This window comes from Columba livia, chromosome 13 (genome assembly GCF_036013475.1).
Source record: "Columba livia isolate bColLiv1 breed racing homer chromosome 13, bColLiv1.pat.W.v2, whole genome shotgun sequence".
NCBI lineage: Eukaryota > Metazoa > Chordata > Aves > Columbiformes > Columbidae > Columba > Columba livia.
The window spans coordinates 15,155,619-15,178,130 of record NC_088614.1 but is presented as its reverse complement, the minus strand read 5'-3'; the positions used below and the strand labels follow the sequence as shown (position 1 = coordinate 15,178,130).

General features: G+C 38.1%; 2 protein-coding genes across 15 annotated transcripts in view; both read right to left on the bottom strand.

Annotated features, from left to right (window-relative positions):
* Positions 1 to 12,946, bottom strand: part of DPY19L3 (dpy-19 like C-mannosyltransferase 3) — a 30,876-nt gene extending 17,930 nt beyond the window's left edge. For 4 of the 9 annotated variants that reach the window (XR_010465811.1, XR_010465812.1, XM_065028398.1 and 1 more), the window contains exons 1-9: positions 12,808 to 12,945; positions 11,121 to 11,268; positions 9,498 to 9,631; positions 6,614 to 6,704; positions 5,648 to 5,769; positions 5,303 to 5,448; positions 3,650 to 3,773; positions 2,719 to 2,853; positions 971 to 1,102 (exon numbers count right to left, since the gene is read on the bottom strand). Coding sequence is in view for 7 of the 9 variants with exons in the window: in XM_065028398.1 (XP_064884470.1) it covers positions 971 to 1,102; positions 2,719 to 2,853; positions 3,650 to 3,773; positions 5,303 to 5,448; positions 5,648 to 5,769; positions 6,614 to 6,704; positions 9,498 to 9,631; positions 11,121 to 11,250 (1,014 nt within the window). In the remaining 2 variants the exon portion in view is untranslated. Of the gene's footprint in view, positions 1 to 970; positions 1,103 to 2,718; positions 2,854 to 3,649; positions 3,774 to 5,302; positions 5,449 to 5,647; positions 5,770 to 6,596; positions 6,705 to 9,497; positions 9,632 to 11,120; positions 11,335 to 11,560; positions 11,580 to 12,807 lie in introns of those variants that run through there. The other 5 variants (XM_065028399.1, XM_065028401.1, XM_065028400.1 and 2 more) reach the window with 5 other exon arrangements.
* A 2,504-nt stretch (positions 12,947 to 15,450) lies between these two features.
* The window catches only part of ZNF507 (zinc finger protein 507), a 22,511-nt gene continuing 15,449 nt past the window's right edge, over positions 15,451 to 22,512 (bottom strand). For 5 of the 6 annotated variants that reach the window (XM_065028379.1, XM_065028382.1, XM_065028384.1 and 2 more), the window contains 2 exons: positions 19,566 to 19,700; positions 15,451 to 19,433 (listed from right to left, as the gene is read on the bottom strand). In XM_065028379.1, coding sequence (XP_064884451.1) covers positions 19,076 to 19,433; positions 19,566 to 19,700 — 493 coding nt within the window. In that variant the 3' untranslated portion in view covers positions 15,451 to 19,075. The remainder of the gene's footprint in view (positions 19,434 to 19,565; positions 19,701 to 22,512) is intronic. The other variant, XM_065028383.1, reaches the window with a different exon arrangement.

The window sequence follows — 22,512 nt, the reverse complement described above, 5'->3', positions numbered from 1 at the left end:
AGACCATTTCAGATCGCTTATCTTCTCAGCCTTATTAGGATCAAATTTGTATTAGGTTCATGAAAGCAAAAATGCATACATAACCAAGTATCCAGAATGAAGATGTATTTCTTCCACAGAACTGAAGGGACAATGTCATAAGAACTCCCCAGCACGCTGATCTGTCGGAGTTCTGCAACCATTACATCTCTACAATTGCTGGCGCCCTGTGCACCTGTTCCTGTGTTCCAGGATTCCCTTAATTTCAATAGCTTTGTGTGCCTTTTGAAATATCTGTTCTTTAGACCTTCCACCTAAATGTGGCAAAGGCGTCTTCTGGCTCTGTCAGTTGATAGGATTTTGAGCAGCTCTCCAGTTCAAAGCTCCGGATCTGAGCGTGGTTCCTTGGCTGCTCACAGGCAACTTGGAAGAGGTGCAGACATTGTCTGACTATAAAAAACACAGTCCTGATTTTTAAAGGTCAAGAGTGAGAGATATCAGGAATGACCCTGTAAGTTCATATATTCTAATTAGAGGCTGTCATCAATGCCAGCAGCAGAAAAAAGACAATTGTAAAAGCAGGAAAGAAACTCCTAATCTTTGAAAGAAAAGATTTCAGTAAACTGACTGTGATATGTGCCTAGTTCTCACAGAATATTTTGTTGGAGGCAGATCCATAACTACAAGACAAATGCTGCTGAAACAGGTGTAAAGTCCACTTATGCAATTTTTTGCAGGATCTAAAACTGCAGCTTGCACAATCATAAATGTTAATAGCAATCACAGAATTATGGTGTCTGATGTGATTGGCTATGCTGTAGAGAGTATAATTGAATTCATTATTTGATCATGCAACGTTTTTGTTGCTTTACGCTATGGTAATTCCTTTAATTACTATTAGTAATTTAAAATTATAATGCATAGAAATTACTCATTTATCTCTATATATCACACTCTTCATTCAGTATTACAGAAATATTTCGGTACCTACCTGGATTGTTCTTGCTATCAAGACAGAAGCATTAAAACTTAAAAGTAATGATCCAAGTATCATAGAATTAAAGAACTGTAGGACGCAGACCAGAAGTAATCCAGAAATCTGAATGATATACAGCCACATAACCTGTAACAATAACCTTACAGTCATAGCTGCTTGTCTTTGAATGCGTTTTATAGTTTATCTAAACATCAATTATTCTTACTAAAAATTACACTAAATCATCATACTTACAGCCATTACTATATCCTCCCTATATTTATCTCCTGAACTAGTTAGATTAATATTTTATGCCTGTTTTATACCCAGGAGAGCCTGATGCTATAATAAAGCAGATATGTTGACTGCAGAGTGAGGAAAATATTAATTACTTAATATTTGGAAGGTGTTTTTTTATTTTCATTGGTCAAAGTATTGTTTCTATAGCTTCTCTAATGTCTTTCTGACTGAAGAGTTATGGCTCAGTGCACTTCAGTAATCAAACATCCACTGATTTCTCTAACTTTTTAATAGTAGCCCTTTTTGAGCTATGCTAAACTACTACAAATGTTAAACTGAATGCAAACAGTAAAAACCAGCTGATTTTCTGATAAAGTGGTGCCAAAGAACCCGAGTTCCGTCTCGTATTACAGAGTGGTGTAAATCAGTATCAAATGGCCCAGCAAACTCCAACAGTTTCAAGAAGAACTTCTTTGAAAACTAATATGGAACAAGAGTAGTACAGCATGTCCACTTCAGTATAATTCAGGATGAAGCTGGTAATTTGCCAACTTTTAAGGTAGTTGATTAGTAACACCAATTGCTAACTTCATCTTACACTTGCACATATAATAAAGAGTTTAGAAACTGTTAAATAAACCACATTTCTTTTGATATGCAGCCACCATACTAATTTGCAGTTAAATTAATACAATCACTAATATTCAAGTCTGCCTCAAATTTAAAATGAAATTAATATGAATTGTGCTTCATCCTACTGTAACCTTCCTTAACGTTAGGACCTTTTTCAACCAGTGTATGCTTTTACAAGGGCTAAAATCATCTCAGTAGAATTTCACAGTGAGATTAAATTCAAAGACAATAATTCCATCCTCTGTAGTATATTTCTATTTAAAAAAAACCAACTGTAAATGATCTCTTATTTTCCTAGTAACACTTGTTTTACTTTTTGGCTTATTCAGTTCAGAAACAGCGATAATGTTGTTATTTCAGGGTGAATTTCAATGTACAAAAGAAATCTGCTTCTCTTGAACAATTTAGTCCATCTTCCTTCTCTTCGTGGTACGGTGCCTACACCTCACTTTCAAACAGGGATGCACGATACTTGAGGCAAAATTCATGCATTGTTATGACTTCAACTTAGGCAAAAATTTCTTGTGCAAATTCTTCTGTCCACTTCCAGAGGATGTGCTTAAGCTGTGCTATTACATCAACTGCTATGATGGTTTTAAAAGCAATCCCTTAATAGTGTCAAACCATAGATGTGCCTAAACAAAACTAGACAAAAATTAAAGAATAGAAGTGAATTACGCAAAGTGAAATAAAATCAGCAGAAAAAATAAAATCAGAAATGGTGTTGCTCTGTTTATTAATTTTTACGCTTGCAGTATATACACTGTGATTACTTAAAAGCACAAAGCAGCACAGTGTATAATCTGTATTACTTTGGGCATCTGCACCACTGGTTAGTAAAACACCTCCAAAATTGAAAAAAGCTTGTTTATTTCCAAATGTGACCTCACCTTTGCTGTAGGAAGCATGTCAAAGCAGTCCAGTATGAATAACGCCAACGCTTGTATCAGCATCATAAACTGATTAAATTGCCAAGTCAGGCTAAAGAGAAACGTTGATATGAATACAGCCAAAAGTGTCATTTTCTAGAAGAAGAGAAAGTTGTTTTATTTAACTTTACAGTTTCCTTAATGAAAAATAAATAAATTATAAATACCCCATCTTGTTCCTCCCCTCTCCGCCCTGCCCCCCCCAACCAAAACCCACCTTAATTTGGTTTTATTTTAAATCAGTTTTTAAGACATTAATATAAGTTTTCTATCTGCAATAACTGTTTGGAGGATAACAAAAATTTTTCAGAGTTACAGGTTCTTGTATTTATGTCTGTATTTTACAATTGTAATAGCACTTGCAACAAAGGGTAAGATCTCAGATAGTTTCAGCCCATAGATTAACAAGCAATATGTGTTTTACTATGCTATAAACAGCAGTTACTTGAATAAATTGAGGAGTAATGACTGAAGAACTGTTTGTCAAAGACTGTATCACCAATTTGCTTTTATTCTTGCAGATAGGGACAACATCCTGTATTTGTAAAACAAAGAAAATCAAAAGAAAATCTTTAATCCTTGTTCTTTACAAGCTTTTCTGCTGCCCACTTTATACTAGTCACTTATGCTTTCTTAAATACACAGTACTGTTGCCATATACTCTTTCGAGCTTACCTTTGTTTTTTTCCATTGTTGAGCACATGTATTTCTTTGTATTTCAACTACCTCTGAATTAACAGAAGGCTCATCTGAATCATGTTTTCAACGTTATAAGTGATTTGTGTGTGTATATATCCATTGCTATAAATGCTTAATAAGTATTTTGTCCTAAGTTTTATAGGCACTTGTCTAACACTAATTTTACTGTGTCGTATTTGTTAGAAATACTCACTTCTTGAACAGGCTGCAAATGAGTTCTGAGTAGGTATGTGATGGCTGCTATCTGAACAGCAAAAAATGGTAGTGCCCAGTTCTCTCTTAAAGGAATGGTGAATTCTACTCTTGTAGTATCTACTCTGTATAAAACAAACAGAGTTTCATAAATGTAAAACATAAAAAACACCAACATGGTGACAGAGAGGTTGCAACTAAAGGCATCTTTTTGGTATTTTAACTACTTATTGATAAAATTTGAGGCTTTACACATCCTTCAACATGCTTGGCTCTGAAAAAAACATGATTATGAAGGTTCTGCAAGTCATTCATTGTTTCTGTACCTTAAATGCTTGCACAGCTTGGATAATTTAAAAAATGAACAAACACCCAAACAAAAGCACTCCCAAAATCCAGCATGTGGGGTTTTCAGGCCACAGATAATTTTACTTCATTTTTTGGTTTGTAAAAAGCACATATAAGAATAAATAGATAGCAATTTCTTCACTATGATCCCACTGCATTGGATTTGAATACCACTAAAATGGTTAGAAACTTCTGGTCATTTTTTTAATGCTTTACCATAAAAGGTATGTGATGGAAGTTAGTAAAAGTTCCCCAAAGGGCAGTCATTTACAAAACTTGAATTAGAAGTTAAAACCAAAATATTTTCCTTTTCTCTTGCATAAAGAAAATGCTTGCTAAAAAGTAAAGTAAACAACACATCTGAGACATGCTTAACTGGATGAAAAAACATCGGAAACGGAGCTATTCAGTAGCCTCAGATGTACTTCACCTGAACAGGAAGCCTTTATCCAAATCAATTTAGGTACTTATTCTATTTGCATAAAGGATAACAGGCTTCCATTGCTTGTGAATTATTAGAAAGATGGACAAAACAAATCTGTTCCAAATATTGTGTAAATGGAAAGCATGACCTCATGAATTAGACATGTAAACTACTCCACATTGCATGTATTTTTTAATTACTTTCATCTTAGGAGAAAGAAACGTTTTACCACTATATACCTACAATTATTCTGTAATGGAAATGCTTGCAGGTAAACTTCTTTACAGCTGCTGATTAACATATAAAAGTATTTTGATAGAATGAAACTGTCTTTTTCTAGATGAAGTTATAGATAACAGCCTGTGCCACCACTCCCAGCTTCATGCCACCAGCTTACTGCTGGCCTAAAGGCAGTTCTGTAATTTTGCTCTCCAAATTCAGATTTTTTTAAGTGAGAAATCACTAGAACAGCTCAATTACCATCTTTTTGGAGGTTGGGTGTGGGGCAGTGAGGAGAGACCTGAAGGGCATATATGCAGGTGTCTTTAACACCTCAGAGATCCTAGGCTGGAGAACACAGGATGTATCTTCTGGAGATCCAAATACATCTGAAAGATGTAGTTCCCTTTTAGAGACTAATTTAAGCCAAAATTTTCTAGTTAAACTTCTTGAAACTTTAAAAATCTGGTCTGAAATGTCAGGTCATTTCTGATTGTTTTAATTATTTTGTATTATTTAAACATTTTTTCCATTTTCTGGCTCATCTGGAGAGAGGCCTTATAGTTGGAGTTTAGTTCAATTAATCACGCATTTGAAGATTTAATGCCTTACCTTTGACATGAGGTACAATTTTAGAACAACGGAATGTTTAATCTTACTTACCTGTTTGTAATATACCAGCAAGCTGCCAACAACCCTGAAAGCCATGTTCCACTAAGAAGCCAGCTTGTTACATACAGAGCAATGACATAAACTGCCTGAAGTCCAAACAAAGTGTAGATATAAAAATAAACGGGCTCTAGGTACTGCTGTAAAACACAAGAACACTGATGTTGACATAAAACACTCATGGGGGGATTATACTTAATATGAATTAGGTTTTGCTTTTACAAATTACAGAGGTATTAGGAGTATTTCTAATTAGAAAATAACTAAAAAGGGGAGCTATGATTCACTGCGCAATCTTCATAATGCACTTACAATCTAAAGTCATAAATAAACGCCTACCTGAATTGGAAGAATCCTATACAGAATGCTGAGAAACACCTCCTGGTAAACATTCATTCTTTCAAGTATGTTAATTGTCCTCACAGATTCAGTTTTATTGTCATATACTAAACCATGTAAACCTTAACGATAAAGAGAAATTGAAATAGGAGATTGTCATTTCCCCCCTCCACCTTCATTTGAACAGTGAATAACTTTTTCAAAGGTTATTTTAGGATCTCTCATCAAAAACTGCAAACTTTGATTCAGATCACATTACCTCTGAATGAACATGACCTTCTGAGGCCTCCAGTTTCCCTGCTTTGAATGTGACGTAGAGTGCTAATTCAAGTACTGTACTTCAGTAATGTATAAACCATTTATTTTTGCCCTTGCATTCCTAGCATAGGATCAGTGGTACATACTGGATCTGAAGAATCACTCCTGTCACTACTTTGAACACAGGTGATGTTAATATTGACAAAAGTGTAGTATAAGTAAAATTGCTAAGGAGCAATTTAAGCACCTAGAAAATACGAGACCGTCACAGGAAAACCCCATCATTGTCTCTGATTTACTTGGAAGCTGCTCATTGTGTCACTTGCTGTCCAGGCATACAGAAAGAAAAATGCCCCTTCCCACAAATAGCTCATAATTCAAATTAAACAAGAGAAGAATAAAAATGAAAGTAATACTGAATAAATCAGCAAGGCTGAAACCTCAACAGGTATAAAAGTTGTGCCTCGAAGTGATTGCCTTCATCAGAATGTGAAAGTGTGGCACAGAAACCAAGGTATCATTGTGAAATTTATTATGTTCATAACTTGGTGGTTCGCTGGTGTATGAACAGAATAAATCTGTGTCCAGTACAATTGTTACACTGTCTTTCACAGTTATAGTATTCCTTGTTCTCAACTAAATTTGAAAAACTACTAAAAATAGTCAGCTGCCAACACGAAGTAAAACTTACTTTACAGTTTACAATACCTTGCTGGATGGAAGCAGCCTGAATCATCTGCTTGTAGTAGGAATAATAAAGTCCACATTCTGTTCTGAATGAAATTTCTCTTTCAACTTCCTGCAAGTGAAAGTTCGATAGTAAATTTGCTTTCCATTTCTTTTCACCACCACGTGAAGCTGCTTTCAATTCAAATTCTTGCTCTACCAGGGAAATTAACCTATACGGTGGCTTGGGTCTTTGGGTTTGTGTATTCTATGCAACTTAGTTCAAATAAAGGTAAAATATCTGGAGAAATTTCTGGTAAGAGAGAAATGGCTGATGTGTCAATGCCTCTGTCAACTGATTCAATTCCCTTCATGATTCAGCTATGCTGTTTGGAAACATTTTAGATTTTTTTACTATTTTTTGTAATATTCTATGCTTCGATAGGTGCAGTGGCCAACAGCTGGACTTTAAAACTGCAAATGCTTGCTCTATGCATTTAATATTTCTTCTAGATTTAGATACTCCATAGTATTCTGTGGCTTTGTCACCTTAAGGCTTGATGAATTCAGTGTGCCATGCTTGGGGCTGCACCATAATGCCATTCTGAGATTTCAGCTGGCAGGGTACTCTGCTGCCTGTCAGCTGTTCACCACTCTCATACTTCACTTACAGGTTAAAGGAAAAGCAATCTTTTACTTATTTATAGGTGTAGGTAAAGTTATTATTTTTAATTTTAAAATGTCCAAATGATTTAAACTAGGTACACCTCAGACCATGCCTCTTTCTTGGCTGTTCCTGCTCCGGCAAGGGGATTGGACTAGATGACCTTTTGAGGTCCCTTCCAATCCCTGACATTTTGTGATTCCCTCCCATACTGCCCAGTACAGAATCTTATCTCAAAACGTGTGTTTTATTGAAGTCAACTGTTGACAAACTAAACCAATACTAATTCTGGTCTGAGAAAAATCAACAGATAAAAATGCATCTGATTCAGTGTAAGTTCACAATTAAACTCTCCAGCTGCTCTATGACACAAAAATCATTATAACAACAGCAGAAGAATCTGACATTGGCACTAAATACTAAAAGCCACAAACAAAATTAGAACGCTGGATTTTGAATGAGTGTTTGTTTCAAGTTCATCATTACTGAAAAGTTTTCTAATACCAAAAAGTGGCTGATTCTAAGTGCTCATTAAAAAAAAAGGAAAGTTAACATTTGGAATTTATTAAGGGGGAGAGAGTAGTCACAGAGGGGGATCTAATTAGCAAAAACGCATTCAAACATGATTAATTTGTAATCCTGGCACCAGCTGTATTCAACCAAATGCTATACTTTATGAGACAAACACTAGTGAGTTCTACATCTGTTTCATGCTAAGATAACATCTGTTTTATTCACTCACAATACTTTTCCAGTTCTACAGCAATTTATACTTTTCCTAGTATATGCCTGTCAATAAAAACATACAGACTTATGGGTAAGCATTATACGAGCACATGTTTATCTTTCTGTGTATTCAATTGTGAGCGTTTAACAAAGAAGTTACCACTGTTCCAAGGGAAAAAAAAAGAATGTGATCCTCCAGGATAAACAGAGAGTTGCATAGGATCTCAATTTATGTGATTCTATCCCAATAATATTAAGCATTCAAAGAAATACATAAAAGACTTTTCCTCTCAAGCGCAGTGCAAAATTCTAGAGCTTAGGTTTCCTCAGACTCCTTAACCAAGTCATTCAGGATCCTGAGCAAGCAGCTGAAGTCTGAGTTGAGTTTTTCCATCAATAAAGAGCATAAGCAAAGCACCAATTACTTTTTTGACAAAGCTAAAACACAATGCAGACAATTGCAGAAAATTTGATTAGACTTCACTCATCCCCAGAACTTCTTTGTATTTACAAATTAACTGCAGGGGATACTACCTGTTTGGTCTCATGCTGTAGCAAAGAATTTGAGAAAAATCTTTAAAAGTACCTTTGAATTTTCCTTGAGACATGTTTACAAAATAACCTGCAATGAAGTTAGAGCTATAGCCTTCTATTTGGGAAGATATCCTTAGAAACAATGCAAGTTGAGAGCGTGCACAGGCAAAACACAATCAGTATATGCTCACTGAACATATAGCTCCAAGAAGCAGGAGTATGTATGAAGTCAGATCAGTTATGGCTCTGTGTTACAACTGACTATTTTATCTCTAATAATACTTGAAATCTCATTAAAGCTTTTCCTGTTAACAGTTTAAAATTAGCACTGTAGCCACGTGCCTTATCTGGTGGAGTTAACATCTTACTGAAGAAGGTACAATGTAAGATCAGAGAATATCTGCATTTCTTTCTCCTTTAGCCTGCTGAAAGATGAACTGAATGCTTTTTAGAATCTTTCCATCCAATTGGCTGAAATTGCTCATGTTCCAATGTTACTAGTTATCATATCAACTCCTTAGGATGAAATGAGAGCTACAGAGACAACAGAGTCCAGACTAAAAATATCTAGAGGGATTTATTTAAAATTTAATATCTAATGGCATTCTAGTGTACTTAAAATGAAAACAGTAATTACCAAATAAAATGAGCATTTCATGCATTGATGGGCAAGTTAATTGCAACTACAGACCTGCTGCTCTTAGTGAAGTTTGTGCCCCTCTGTATCAGTACAACAGAATAAAAATGCTGTATCCATTATGTTCATACATTGCCACAAGTCCATGCCTGTTTATACTTCAAAATATACACACACCTGTGGAATTAACCAATACTTGCTTTTGGAAGGAAAAGGCAAACTACAATCTATATATTCAAAGAAAGATGACAGTGGGTACAAAGCAGTATTATGTGTATAATACAACAGTAATTGTTTCAGTAAGTGCCAACAATTTTTAATATGCTCTATGAAAGCACTGATAAAACCATAGAAATGATTGTTACCTTAATATTGGAAAACCACAGGTCATTTTCATGGAGTGTGGCAACATAAACAGAAGTAAGAAGTCCCACAGAGATGGCAACAATTCCACCAACAGTTACTGAGAATATGTTCCACAGCTTTCTACCTGTATAACCTTAGAAGAAAAATATTTCACTCCGTAATTGTGAAACACATAATTCAACTCAAAGGAATTTTGGAAACAAAGTTATACATTGTCTGTGCTAGTACAGTTTACATTCTGTAGGTAACAAACACTGGGTTTTGAGAGGTCTTTGTGGAGATGTGTTTTGTATTTTTTTTCATGCAGCAAACTCAGAGTGCTTTATTTTAATGCAAAGTGAAATAAGGTGTGCCTTAACTGGTAAATGAACACCAGGACCCAACACAAATCTACATAAATACCCATATCTAATTTGTAAATCTAAATTGGAATATCCTCTGGGGCATCTTTTGTAATTAAGGCAATAGAGGATGCATGTTAAATCACAAGGTAAGAAATTAAAATATTCTTCAAATGTCCTAACAGCTGTCCAGTTTGGGCGGGTTTGCTTGGTTTTTATAAAAAAACTACACTCAAGGTTCAGAGTCTCACTAAATACCCACAAAGAGACTGAAGAGCAGCCAAAGCAGCCTTTGATAACGGTGTCATGCTTTGAATTGCAGATGACATCTTATTGAAATCAGAATAAGATTATAGGTGGAACGATGAGAAAGAAGGGTTGCGTTTCTAGGTAGCTCAATCGGTTTATTGTACACTTACGTTACTGGTACTTTTAGGTTGGTCGTGTGTTTAATGCTGATATAAGGCTTAATATGGATATTAGTGATCTAGAATTATATCTCTGAAATGGTTACTTCATACTGTTTGTGACATCTACGCAATGGGTACCAAACAAGCAATTCAATAGACTGGAGGGCTGGTTGAGAACTATGATCAGTTTCCCCTTTTAGTATTTAGCCTAACCATACTTGTGTGGAAGCAACAATGTATGTAAAAGTAACAATGTAACTTTCCTTTCATCCACCCCCAACTGCATATACAAAAACATTTGGAATTGAAGTCAAACCATCCCTTAAAAAAAGTTGATTACAAAAACCGAACCAAACAAACTTTGACAACTCTAAAGTTATGATTCCAAACATAAATATTATCAGTATTTAACTACATAAACAGATCCTCAAATTAAGATACTTAATGTCTCTGAAATTTACCTAGCTAGTCTGTCCTATAGTCAAAACGGAAGGGTTGCAGTTACATTCAGATTTCATGTGCAATCTGCTTATATTGAAGTACAACTCAGAGGTCTTCAAATTCTTTTATGTGAACAATGATTTGAACTGGGATTAATTTAAGAACCTGTGATGGCTATATGGAATTTGATAGTGTGCCACTGATACTAAATTAAAAACAAATTGTTCTCACCAATTTAAATGAGGATTTAAAAATGGAGATGAGATGGACACACTGCATGCGCTTTGTCTCATCCAATTAATTTTGGGGATAGATATTCAAGTATAAAATGTATTTGGTACATACTTAGTTCTAACCTGTGCTTAGGCTAGATAGCAAAAGCTAAACACTACTAAAAAGCTGTAATGCCACAATCCTTTTTGTTACCCACCAGGCAGAATTTTCCCACCTTCTTCATTTTTCACATTCTTCTCCTCCGAAGGCTGATCTTCAGCCGCTTCTGTGCCTTTTCCAACCCTTCTCTGTCTTACAGTTGTCATGATGTCAGCCACTTTATTCATTATTCTTCAGTCTGACTCCTAGATGGACACACACAAGCAATGCACCTTCCTACCCAAACATTCACTTGATGCTGTATGAAATATCTGAAAACAGAACCATACTTCACTGCCACCAGAAAGTTTCAATTACAGAACTATACTGTAGTTGAAGTCTAGCCTACAGAAATACAATATTTTCAAAGTTTTTACAACTCAGATTGCAAATTAAAGTATAGAAAACATCATCTTAATTTTGTAAAGGCTTAAGCTCACAATTTTACAAACTCTTGACCAGGTATTCAGAACAATTCATTATTTTGACTGCCATCACCTTTGGCCCTTGACTCAAAATGCACACCAGGCTCCACTTCTTTGAAAAAGTGTAAGCCCTGTAAAGAAAAATTACTTCTTTTAGGGTATTCTAGTTGGGCACCTAAAATAGAAAGTCAGATTGTTTAAATCTTAGCTTTCAGGAAATCCTGAATAAGGGGGCCAGAAGATGCAAAAATGATGTCAGAGAACATGTGCTACAAAAAACTAGAGACAGCATAAAAAAAAAATCCTTGATGTTTTATACTATTAAAGCACCATAATATTTGAGAACATCACAAAAAAAGACAAAAAGAAGAGCAGCTAGTCCTTCCCTGGTCAATTCCCAGGCACTGTTTGCTCTGTGAGTGTGGTCCACGCATAAAACTACTTCAACCTGCCATTCTACAGTTGTCCCATCTAGGGACATGCTTTAGTGCCAGAGTTAGGTTACAGTCGGACTCAATGATCCTGAGGGTCTTTTCCAACCAAAATGATTCTATGAAAATCAACAATGCCCCATCCTGAAAGCATAAAAAATCTGCCACCGTTCCTGGGGTGCAAATGCTGATATTTGTGTTACCACTGGTGTAACTGGCAGCTAATGGTAATGCTCGAAGGAACACGGCTCAACCGCACAACTTGGTTCTAAAGCTTTCGCAGTGATTAGCTTCGTCTCCTTCCCCTGTGCCTGGGAAAACATGTGGAGCATATATCCAAGTTGTTTTTAAATGGCTGGTTTGTAGAAAACCTGACAGCTAATTAATGCGGCCAAGGTGATCATCATAACCATGCTCCTTTACACTGGCAGTCTCGGACAGCTTTCCCCTTTGCTCAATAACCGTTTTGCCCGGCACACGCAGCGAAGCCTCGACAGGCCGCCAGGAAGGGAACGTCCCGCCCCGTCCCCGCGGCTGCCTGAGGTGAGGCGAGGCCTGGGGACCGGGCCCGGGGCGAGGCCGGCGGGCGAGAGGGCGGCTGAGCTGCCGCGGGCCGGCGGAGAGAGCGAAGCGGCCCCGGGGACAAGGCAGGGGCGGGAAGGCGAGGCGGGAGGGCCGGGCCTGGGGCCGCGGCTCCCCCGGCGGCCGGGGCGGGTCTCGCGGGGCGCGGGCAGCTCCGCACAGCGCCGCCCTTCCCTTCCCTTCTGCCGCTGGCGGTGCGGTCGCTGCGGCCTGCGCGTTCCGGCCCGGCGCGGCCTGCCTGGGGGGCTCTGCCCCCCCCGCCCGTCTCCTCCCCTTCCCCTCCGCATCCCCCCGGCGGGGCCGATACCTGCCGGCGCTCCGAGGGCTGCGGGTCGCAGCAGCGAGGCGGCGGCTTCTCCTGCCGGCGCTGCCTGCGCGGAAACGCCCGGGCCCCGTCGCGAGGAGGGGAAGGGGCGGGGGTGGGGGCGGACGCGGTGCCTTTTGTTCGCCCCTGCCGGGCGGAGCGGCGGGGCTGCGGCAGCCGGGGCGCGGGGCTCGGCGGCGGGCTGGGGCTGGCAGCCGCCGCCGACGGGGGAGGCCCGGGCGGGGAGGAGTTGCGGCTTTGGGGGGCGGGCGGCCGGGCCGCGGCCGGGCTGCGGGTGGGGTGGCGTGGCGTGGCGGGTCCGCGCCCTGCGGCGGGGCCTGGCGGGTGCGTTCCGCTTCCACCGCCGCTTTCGGGCCCGGCGAACAGAAGCGCGGCGGGGTCAGGGCTGGCTGCGGAAGCAGAGATGGGCAAACCCGCCCCGCTCTCAATCTCGTACCTTCTCGCCCCGGGAGGCTTTAAAGTGGTTTCAGTTTCAGAACGCGGCGGGCGCTGCCCGGGCTGGGAACGTCCAGTCAGCGGGGCCGGGGCTGGTGGCGGCTCGGAGCCCGGGAGCGGGGCGGCCCGGCCCGGCCCGGTCCGGCTGCCTCGCCCGGCGGGACCGCCCTGCGCTGGGCGTCCGGTCCCGCCGGACCGAACACCGGCCTGTTCTGTGGAAGTGGTTGCAGGTTACCAGCAATGCGAATTCTACTGGCATTCCCAAACCACTAACGGCATCTACTCTGTAAAATAGCGTTACTTCAACTAAAACCAGTTTGTGCAGTAGAAAAGCATTAGATTGCCTTAGAGTGGTTAATGTATCAAAGAGTAAATATTACCTTATGATTATAATACTGTAACAGTGGCTTTATATTTGCCAAAAGCAGTAAAAAGATATTTCAATATCCTTGTTACTCGTGTTCTAACTAGCAAAGTCCTGTTGTTAGTATCAAGTTACTCATAATCCCAATGTTAGTCAAACATCTACAAATCACAGTGTACAGGAAACGGTTGAATGAAATGTTACATTTAATTATACTACAGGGTGTTTCAAAAAGATGGACCCAATTTCAAAGCAAAGTGATTTCAAATTGGGCCCATCTTTTTTGAAGCACAGTTCGTTTATATTTGTGTTTACTCCTGGATTGTCCCATTGAATACTGTAGTAAGAGCCACTGTGAACTAGAAACACATGAGGACTCAGGTTCTGACTTAGATTTTGAGCCTACACCTGCAATCTTAGTTTCTTTTCAGCAGCCATATAATATGCTGCAAGCATGACAAATTTCTAGGTTATATATTTTTTCAACTTTGAAGATGCCTGAAGTTTTTCTTTTGGGCAAAAGCATCTTATTTTGACCAATTCTGAGGGGTTTTTTTTACCTAGCTAATATTAAGTCAGTATTAAAGGTGTTTCCCTTTCTGAGTGGCTCAGTGTGGTGGCTCTTTTTCCAATTAAGCCTAGAAGGGACTGCAAAAAAAGAACAGTAGGGCGATGCATTAACCCTTCTACAATAACTGAGTGCAAATACTTACCCAAGGTACAGGTCAGGATTCAAACCCCACTGGTGTGTGGTAGGGCTCTAACCCATTTTCTCCTAATTCCTGGGAGTGTTAGGAGCACTAAACATTTGGTCAGTGCAGCTCTATCCAACAGCCCTGTTCCTGCAGCAGCTGCAGCTCTGGGGGGGCAGTGCCAGCAAGGGGGACGGTGTCTGACCAGACCTGTGCTGCACAGCACACAAGGTGTCTTGGATACCAGTCGGATCACACGTGGCCAGGTTATTTATGGGGGGAAGGTAACTTCTGATGAGGCTCTTCATTAAGCTGAAGTGAGCAAGGTGTTTAGCCCAGGGAAAAGGATGATATCTGCATGGCACATCCCACTACAGAGACTTTTTTTTCTGAGGTTTTGCATTAGAGAAAATGTGAAAAAGCTGCAGGACACAGCATTCTGTAGCATTGCATCTAAACCCATTTGTAGTTCCAGCTTTTTTTACTTCAACATATTTGGCCCAGGGCCATAACAGTAACAACAAAATGAAATAAGATAGTCTGTCTATGTAAACAGTAAGCCATGGGAATACCAACAATGGTGGTACTTTCTCTTTTCTCTCCTTGGCCAGCAAGAGCAACTGAGTTAGACTTTGCGTTTTGGTGTGTTGTTTTTTGTTTCCCTCCTGATAAAGATGGGAATAAAAGCTCCAACAAGGCCAAGAGATATGCTGTAGATTTAAAATTAGGTTGCAAGATATATTTTAGCTTATGTGATGGATAAGCAAGAGTCAATCACCTGAAAAAAGCTGCATAAGGCTTTCGCTCCATTTAAATTCAGGAAAAGCTCCCACTAGCTTCATTATGAATTTTGAAAGTGCAGTTCTGTCCTTCAGCATTGTCCCATCAGAACTGCATGCAGGCTTACGAGTATTTTTACTTAATAGTCTCATATTTCATTACTACAGTTACTTTTATAAAACTTGTATTAGCAGTATTAAAACTACAATAACGTGACACACGAGTGAGATATGGCAGTAAAATATTTCAAATGCTTTTCAGTTTAAACAGATGACCATCTCTCTAAACACTGGTATAGTGTTTGAGTTTTCCATATTCATATGTCGTACGGGTCAAATAAAAGTGACTAAAGAGTTTAACAAAAAAAGTTTATTACCAAAATACAATATTAAAGTCAATACGTGACAAACTCCTGTAAAGCAAAATAAATTATTCTAACGTTGTACAGTATTTCAGAAGGTAGTTAAAGTAGTACTACAGACTTTGCTTCATAGTTCCAAACAGTCGTCTATCAGGAACACAATCCTAGAGAGAGCTTAAGGCATGCAGCTTAATGTGCTGGATAATTTTATAAAACAAAAGTCATCCTATTTAATAAGATACAGTATCAGAATTAACTGCAGTCTTTACATGTCAGTCTTCTAAATTTTTTTATACTTTGGCTATAAAAGCAGTGCCATAGTGTTACAATACCTTTTCTTAAAAAAATACATGTACCCATGTCCATGAATATCAAATGCAAATGTAAACTTCTATTAAATATATCTTAACAAATGTTACTTTGAGCACCAACTGTACATTTAAAAAAATGATTAAATAAGTGCTTCTGAAAGAGGAAAATACAATAACTGACTGAATCCCACTCTATTTTTCCAGGCCAAGCATAAATTGCAAAGATGAAATATGCGCCTATTTATCAGTATAGTCTAGTATGAAGGATTTTTCTCTTTAGCAGAAGTATAGGCATTTAAAACAAAGCTGCAAGTTACAGTTCATATCACAGAATAAAATACAATTCAAACAAACAGGAAGGGAGCAGCCGATCATCTGACAGTTCTGTGATGTAAGATCTGAAAATATTTTAAAGCTTAAAGAAAGGGGAAGACCGCAGTATTGGTGACTTTGAAATGTGCTTAAAACCCCCCGTACATAACATGCAACCAAGCCAACCATACACTTTCTAAAACAAATAACCTGAGGAATAATTTCGCTTTCAGAAAAATTAAGCCTGTAATTACTTCACATGCAGAACTTCTGATGAAGTCCATGGGAATCGTGAGTGGGTAACTCCCGGTAAGCACCATGGAGACAGTTAACAAAAATCGCTGTGCATATGGGAAAGAATTATTTGTTGGCATTTGTTAGGACTGATCACGGTTTGTTAGAGGCAACTGGCTTTCTACTATTTTATAGGAGCACACGATCAAAAATAAAGAAGCAACAGGATGGCAAAGAACAACTTTGAATAGACACGTCCTGCTTAGGAATCCCATTACAACGGGTCCTGGTGCATTGTACTTAATGCTGCAAGTGAGGCTTGCGCATACACCCAAACTGTCAATTTTGATTCAAGATTACTTCCTTTTAATGTCTTGGTTCACTGTCATCTCCTCCTTAGCTTATCAATGCAAGTTTCTTACCTTTTTATCTTTCACTAGCTGAGCAACTTCAAAATAATTATCCTTTTACACAAAAATAACGATGTGGCAAAATACTGTTTCTGTGAATACTGATGGGTAGTTTAACATTACTACAGATATCTTTTTACCTTTAATTTTTTCAACAAATGGGATCTCTGAAGCAGAAACTTTAGATATATTCAAGATAATGTACTATTTTCTCATCAATTCTATATTGAAGGTAAAATAAGACAGTGTGAATATCCCAGTTTACTATCTCTAACTGAATTGGAGATCATGTAAATAAACCATGTTTTCAAATGAAAAATCCATCTGTAGGGATACGAAAAATAACTGAAAAGAATGTCTACTTATGTATTTAAAACACCTCAAATATCTGAAACAAAAATGCTTTGACATTCTATCCTGACCAATTTTTATAGCAAAATGCGTACTTTCTGCTCTCTCATTTATAATCAAAATAATAGATATTTAACCCCAAAAAACAAGTCAAATTGAGGATATTACTTGAAAAAATATCATCAAATATACTTGTAATCTTAGTGCCTTTACCAGGGCCTTCAGGTTTTATGTTGTTTCACAAATTTGTACCAAGCCTTGTTGTCTTTTCCTGGTCAATGATAGTGCGACAGACTGTACACTACATATGCCACCTTCTTAGATTTACAGTTGTAGCTTATTTCTGTGAGCAGAAATGTATAAACAGGAAGTAACCACAAAATACTATTTTCCTATAAGTAAGTTGTTTTTTAAGTAATGAGCTACTAAAAATCAGGTAACTGCATCCCCATGCCAGGAACCAGGCATGCTTCATTAAAGGCAAAAATACATGGCCAAACTAGAAAGTTGAAATCTGGCTGCTCAGGGGCTGCTTTGGACGTGCAACGACTTCACTTGATTGATGTATTTGAAACAATTTAAGTAGCCCACTTTATAAATAACCTAAACAAAGCTGCCAGGCAATTAGCCAATACAATCATATCCCAAACATACATAAATGAAAATCTTCTACTCCAAACCGCTGTAACTTAAAAAATCAATCAACCAACCAACCAACAAAACCCCAAAACACTGTAGTTTTAGCAGCTAAAGGCTTTAAAAGGGAGAGATTTCTATGTGTTTCTTCGAAAAACAAAGTAATCCCTAATTCCCTTTATGAATCCATATTATATGCACTAGTAAAATTTATTCTACAAGTGACTGGATACAGTTTTTGCTTAAAATATTCTTTGCTTTTTTTTTTTTTTAATATGATTTTCTACAGGAAGGTTCCTCTATCTCTCACTGAATTATTTCTACAGTTACAGCTCTGACAGACAAATGGGAAATTTAGACAGCCAGTGGGATTTCCAAGAGCTCCAAAGCATTTCTCAAAATCCTACTTTGTGCTCACCTACATCTTTAGGAATCTACATGGATTTAATCTACATCTCTTTGTGGCAATTATTGTTAATATCTTGTTCTTATTAAAAACATTGCTTATACGTACTGCAAAGTAATCACCACAAATTTAAAGTGACATAAGACAAGCTTTTTTTTTAAATAGTTCTGCTGAATGCATCAAGCAAACCATTAAGAAACAGCAGGTCATTATTATAAAGGATTTTTTATACGTTATCAATTTGAAAGATAGCAAATTTTTAGTTAGTACCCAATCAGACAAATAGTTATTAGCAAAATGTTTCTAGGCGCCTCAGCTCCCGCTGCTCTAAATCGCTAGAAAGGATAGCAGTCTCTGTTGAAGGACGACTTGGAGTTTGTAAGGCCTTAAAAACAGATTGGGAAAACCGAAATGCCTGTGTGTGCATGCAAGCACACCCGTGCCCTCACCCACACCCCTCTCCCTGCTTTCCAGAATCCCAGCAGCAGATTTTATCAGATCACACTGTAAAATCTGTATCTGGTCTGTTGCCGGTTTCAAAAAGGAGGGTGAAAAGTTCTTTGCTGAAATACTTGGAAAATAACAGAGGGAGGAAGCAAAAAGCTTTTCAATTGATACAAAGCTCTCATACCTTTGGGTTTTAACGTACTGTGCTAATGCATTGTTACTGACTAGTACCTGACAACAGAAAAGACAACCCAACAATCCTATGTTCTTGGCACCATATAGAGAAATAACAGGTAAAAAGGGATCGTTCTATTCCTCATTTCTTATATTTATCTCTTAAATGATTCATCAGTCCCTGGTTAAAATATCGTACTCCTACTGAAAGAAGGACTCAGGATGGGAAATCAAGTTTTGCTTGCAATTCTTCTCTTTAGCAAGTTTCTCAGGCAAAAAACAGCAAAGAAAGAAAATATTTACTCTAGGAAACCCTCTCCTTAACCTACTGCTTCACCTAGTTTATGCTCTGAGTTGTGCTGTGGTCCTTATTTAGGATGATGTTTATGATTTCACCCTCATGTTCTTTCATATGATCCAGCAGGTTTTCTTTGTTGGTAGACTCAAAACCACAAATGCAGCAGCAGAAGAGAAGAACACAGTATTCTGTGCCGAGATGGGGTAGAGCGGAGGTCTTATCTAAACTGCATGAGGTATTCATCAAGTTAGGTTTTTCATTTTCATCAGAACCTGAAGTTTCATTCGTAGTCTGGTTAATAGACTCTGTAAAAGACACCAAGTTGTCTGAACTTCCTAGTACTGTACTTTCATCTGTTTTTTCTAATACGGTTTTGTCAGGAAGCTGTCCTTGAAACCTGAAATAATAATAAAAACCAAAAAAATATCAAAAGGTACAGTTGTTGCTTTTGACAGGAACTTTATTTTGGATCAGAGGTGGGTCCTTTGCAATTTCTAGATGATAGGGCTGGAAGGTAAATCAGACATACCTGCTGCTTTGTGAAATTGCATCATTAATAGCCTTGTTCACTTGTTCATAGTTATAGTTTTGGTCACTTGCATGTTTCCACATGTGGGACTTGAGGGATGGAGGATGGCTACACACATATCCACAGAGAGAACATCTAGGGAAAAAAAGCGGAGAAGGAAAAAAGGGAAACATTTTGAATTTAAATTTTACTAGTAATTGATTAGTTTTTCCAAAAGGCTGAGTAAACAGAGAGATACCTGTCAATTCATGGTTCCCCTTTTCAGTTTCATAACTCACTCAAGTTAGTTTGCAAAGTTTCATTCTGAATTGTATGACTATTTTCAGCGCCTGAGAATTTTTAAGTTCGTTTTTTTCCGACTTCTTAAATGAATTAAAATCTTATCTGTTTGGCCTGTTAAAACTGTTTCAATACTGCAAAAACGCAATAGTTCTGATGGCTGCAGAAACATGGAGTCCATCAGCGTGGTATCTGGTGGGCAGGGAGTGAGCTCTCTTTGCCATTGCTCTGAACCAAGTAGGAGCTGTGTAATTAGCACTGGTAATTTTAATTGAACAAAAAAAGCCCTTTCCTGGTGTAGCATGTATTGGTTTATTTAAGGATCACAGAGCTGTTGAAGTTGGAAAGGACTTTGAAGAATAAATCCTATTTACATAGAGATGTAGTGTATATTTACGGACACAACTCAAGACTGATCAAATCCCATAGGACTTTTTTCATACATGAACATACAACAAAGGAGTTTTTTAACAAGTGTTTTCTAAGATGATAAATTAGTCATCTCAGCGTGAAGGAGATGAGTGACACTGCACGACATCACTCCAGAGCAGAACAGTACTCATGGTAAAGGTGTTGTAGCTCCTTGTCTTTTGAACAAGAAAACTACTTTGCTTAGCGAACTGCTACTTTGGAAGTCTGCAGTTTCTCAAATCACGTGCAAAAGGCCAGGATCAAATTTTTCTAGAAACTGGAGGTGACCTATTCTAGTAAATTATAGCTAGGAATGCATCTCAGTCCATCTCATTCCTCAATACGAGTAAGATGTTTTCTGCTCAAGCAACGTGATCCTGATATGCTACACTGAGTCTGTTAAAATTACTATGACACTACTAAGTTTTTGTAAATTTTTCAGAAATAGACCTGGAAACACGTATAGGCCTACGTAAAACAGCATTACACACTACAGTTCAGTAAGGTTTTACCATTTCCCTTAATGGCAGTAGGATATAGTCTTTAAATGCCTTAAAAATAATCATACACAAGAAACTATTTCTGCTCAGTAGAAGATGGTGGAGAATAGCAAAAATCTCACAAGTTAGGTGAAGGCATGGTATGGTACCTTGCTTATGTAGCAAGATAATTCCGTCCTGCTGAGGAACAACAGGCATGTCCTTCTAACTCACTTTTCTCTATTATTTGATTTGGAATGTACTGTCCTATTTTTTTCCTTCTAATTTGAAGGCTAGTAAAGAAAGCGGATGCTTTCAAATATAGGCAAGTTCACTTTCAGGTTGAGAATCTTAATATTTTTAGTAAGGCTGTTGCAAAACAATGCTGTCATTAAAAATAAGGTAAAGCAGACCTTATAGTTAATTAACAGATAAAATTAGGCCAAAATTATGTTCTTTTACATAATACAGAGATCAGCAAATAATCTTAATTCCATTCTATTTGCACAGGTATTCCACTAGTCGTCTTATACACATGATTTTTCTGTGCCACTAACAGTGGTCAGTGGGTTGGTAACACAGTGAATGAAGTGACAGTTCAGTGTTTGTTTTTTGTCCCCTTTCAATTGCAGTCCTGTTTTTTGAAGTACATTGGTTTACTCAGGTGATTTACTAATCAGATTTACTTTGCTTAGAATAATATCATGAGCCAAATGCTGGCGACTGCTTTAGACATAGAAACTCAACAGCTTTTAGCCTGATGTGCTACACTTGCAATCACATAGTTAAAGTATAGTTACATTATATGCAAGGCATTCCCAGAGAAACAAAATTATTTTACCATTGAGTTTAGTAGTAGAATCTTTTCAATTCTACAGCATGATTTGCCCTACTGGTTGGCCTACGTTGAATTATTAAACTTTACTGTTCAAGTGCATCCTGAACTGATCTACTGAAGAAACAATTATCTTGCAGCTTTTGATGGGCTATTTCTTTGGGGACCAAAGTGTGGAGGTTTTCAGTAACTCTAAGAGCACTCAGCAATACTGTATGAAATATGACAGGAGAGCAAACAGAACTTAGTGCTACTAGGAACATTTGGGGAAAAATGCAGTGGAAAGACTCTGAAGTTGTAGAAGCAGATTTTATTGAGAAGAAACCCGTATGTGAATATGCTTTATTTGGATTCTTCCTATTGCCTTTAAAATCTTCCACTAAGAAAAGTTCAGTATATTCCTGATTTTCTTTCCTTCCCCAGCTTCTATTTTTTGTTGCAAATCAGTAGCAAACAGTTGCACATATTTGTGCCAACTCTCTCATATATATATGTATGTATAAAACCCACATATTTATAGACATACTACAAAGGACACAACTCACTTAAACATAATGACTGTTCGTACCAGTTCTTAACTATGGCAGTGTGATGCCAATCTGGATTCTCACTAACGTGTATAGTAAAGGCTGTGCCTAGACTATGATACTAAACAAAGCCAGAGAACATTCCTGGGTACTGGAATTTAACAATCTATAATGTTAAATGTTAGAAACCTCCCGGGCATGATTTTGGCACATGGATTCTCCCGAACAATTCCAGGCAGGTTTTGGTAATTAACATGATCCAGAAACTGCTTGCAATAGACAGTATATGTGCAACCACCCATTCTGGAAAGAAAAAGCTGAATACTGTACCAGTGGCAGGTCATGGCCATGTTTAACGAGCTAGCACAAACATTACGTGGGAATGCCATATCAAATCTCTTTCTCTCTCTCAAAAA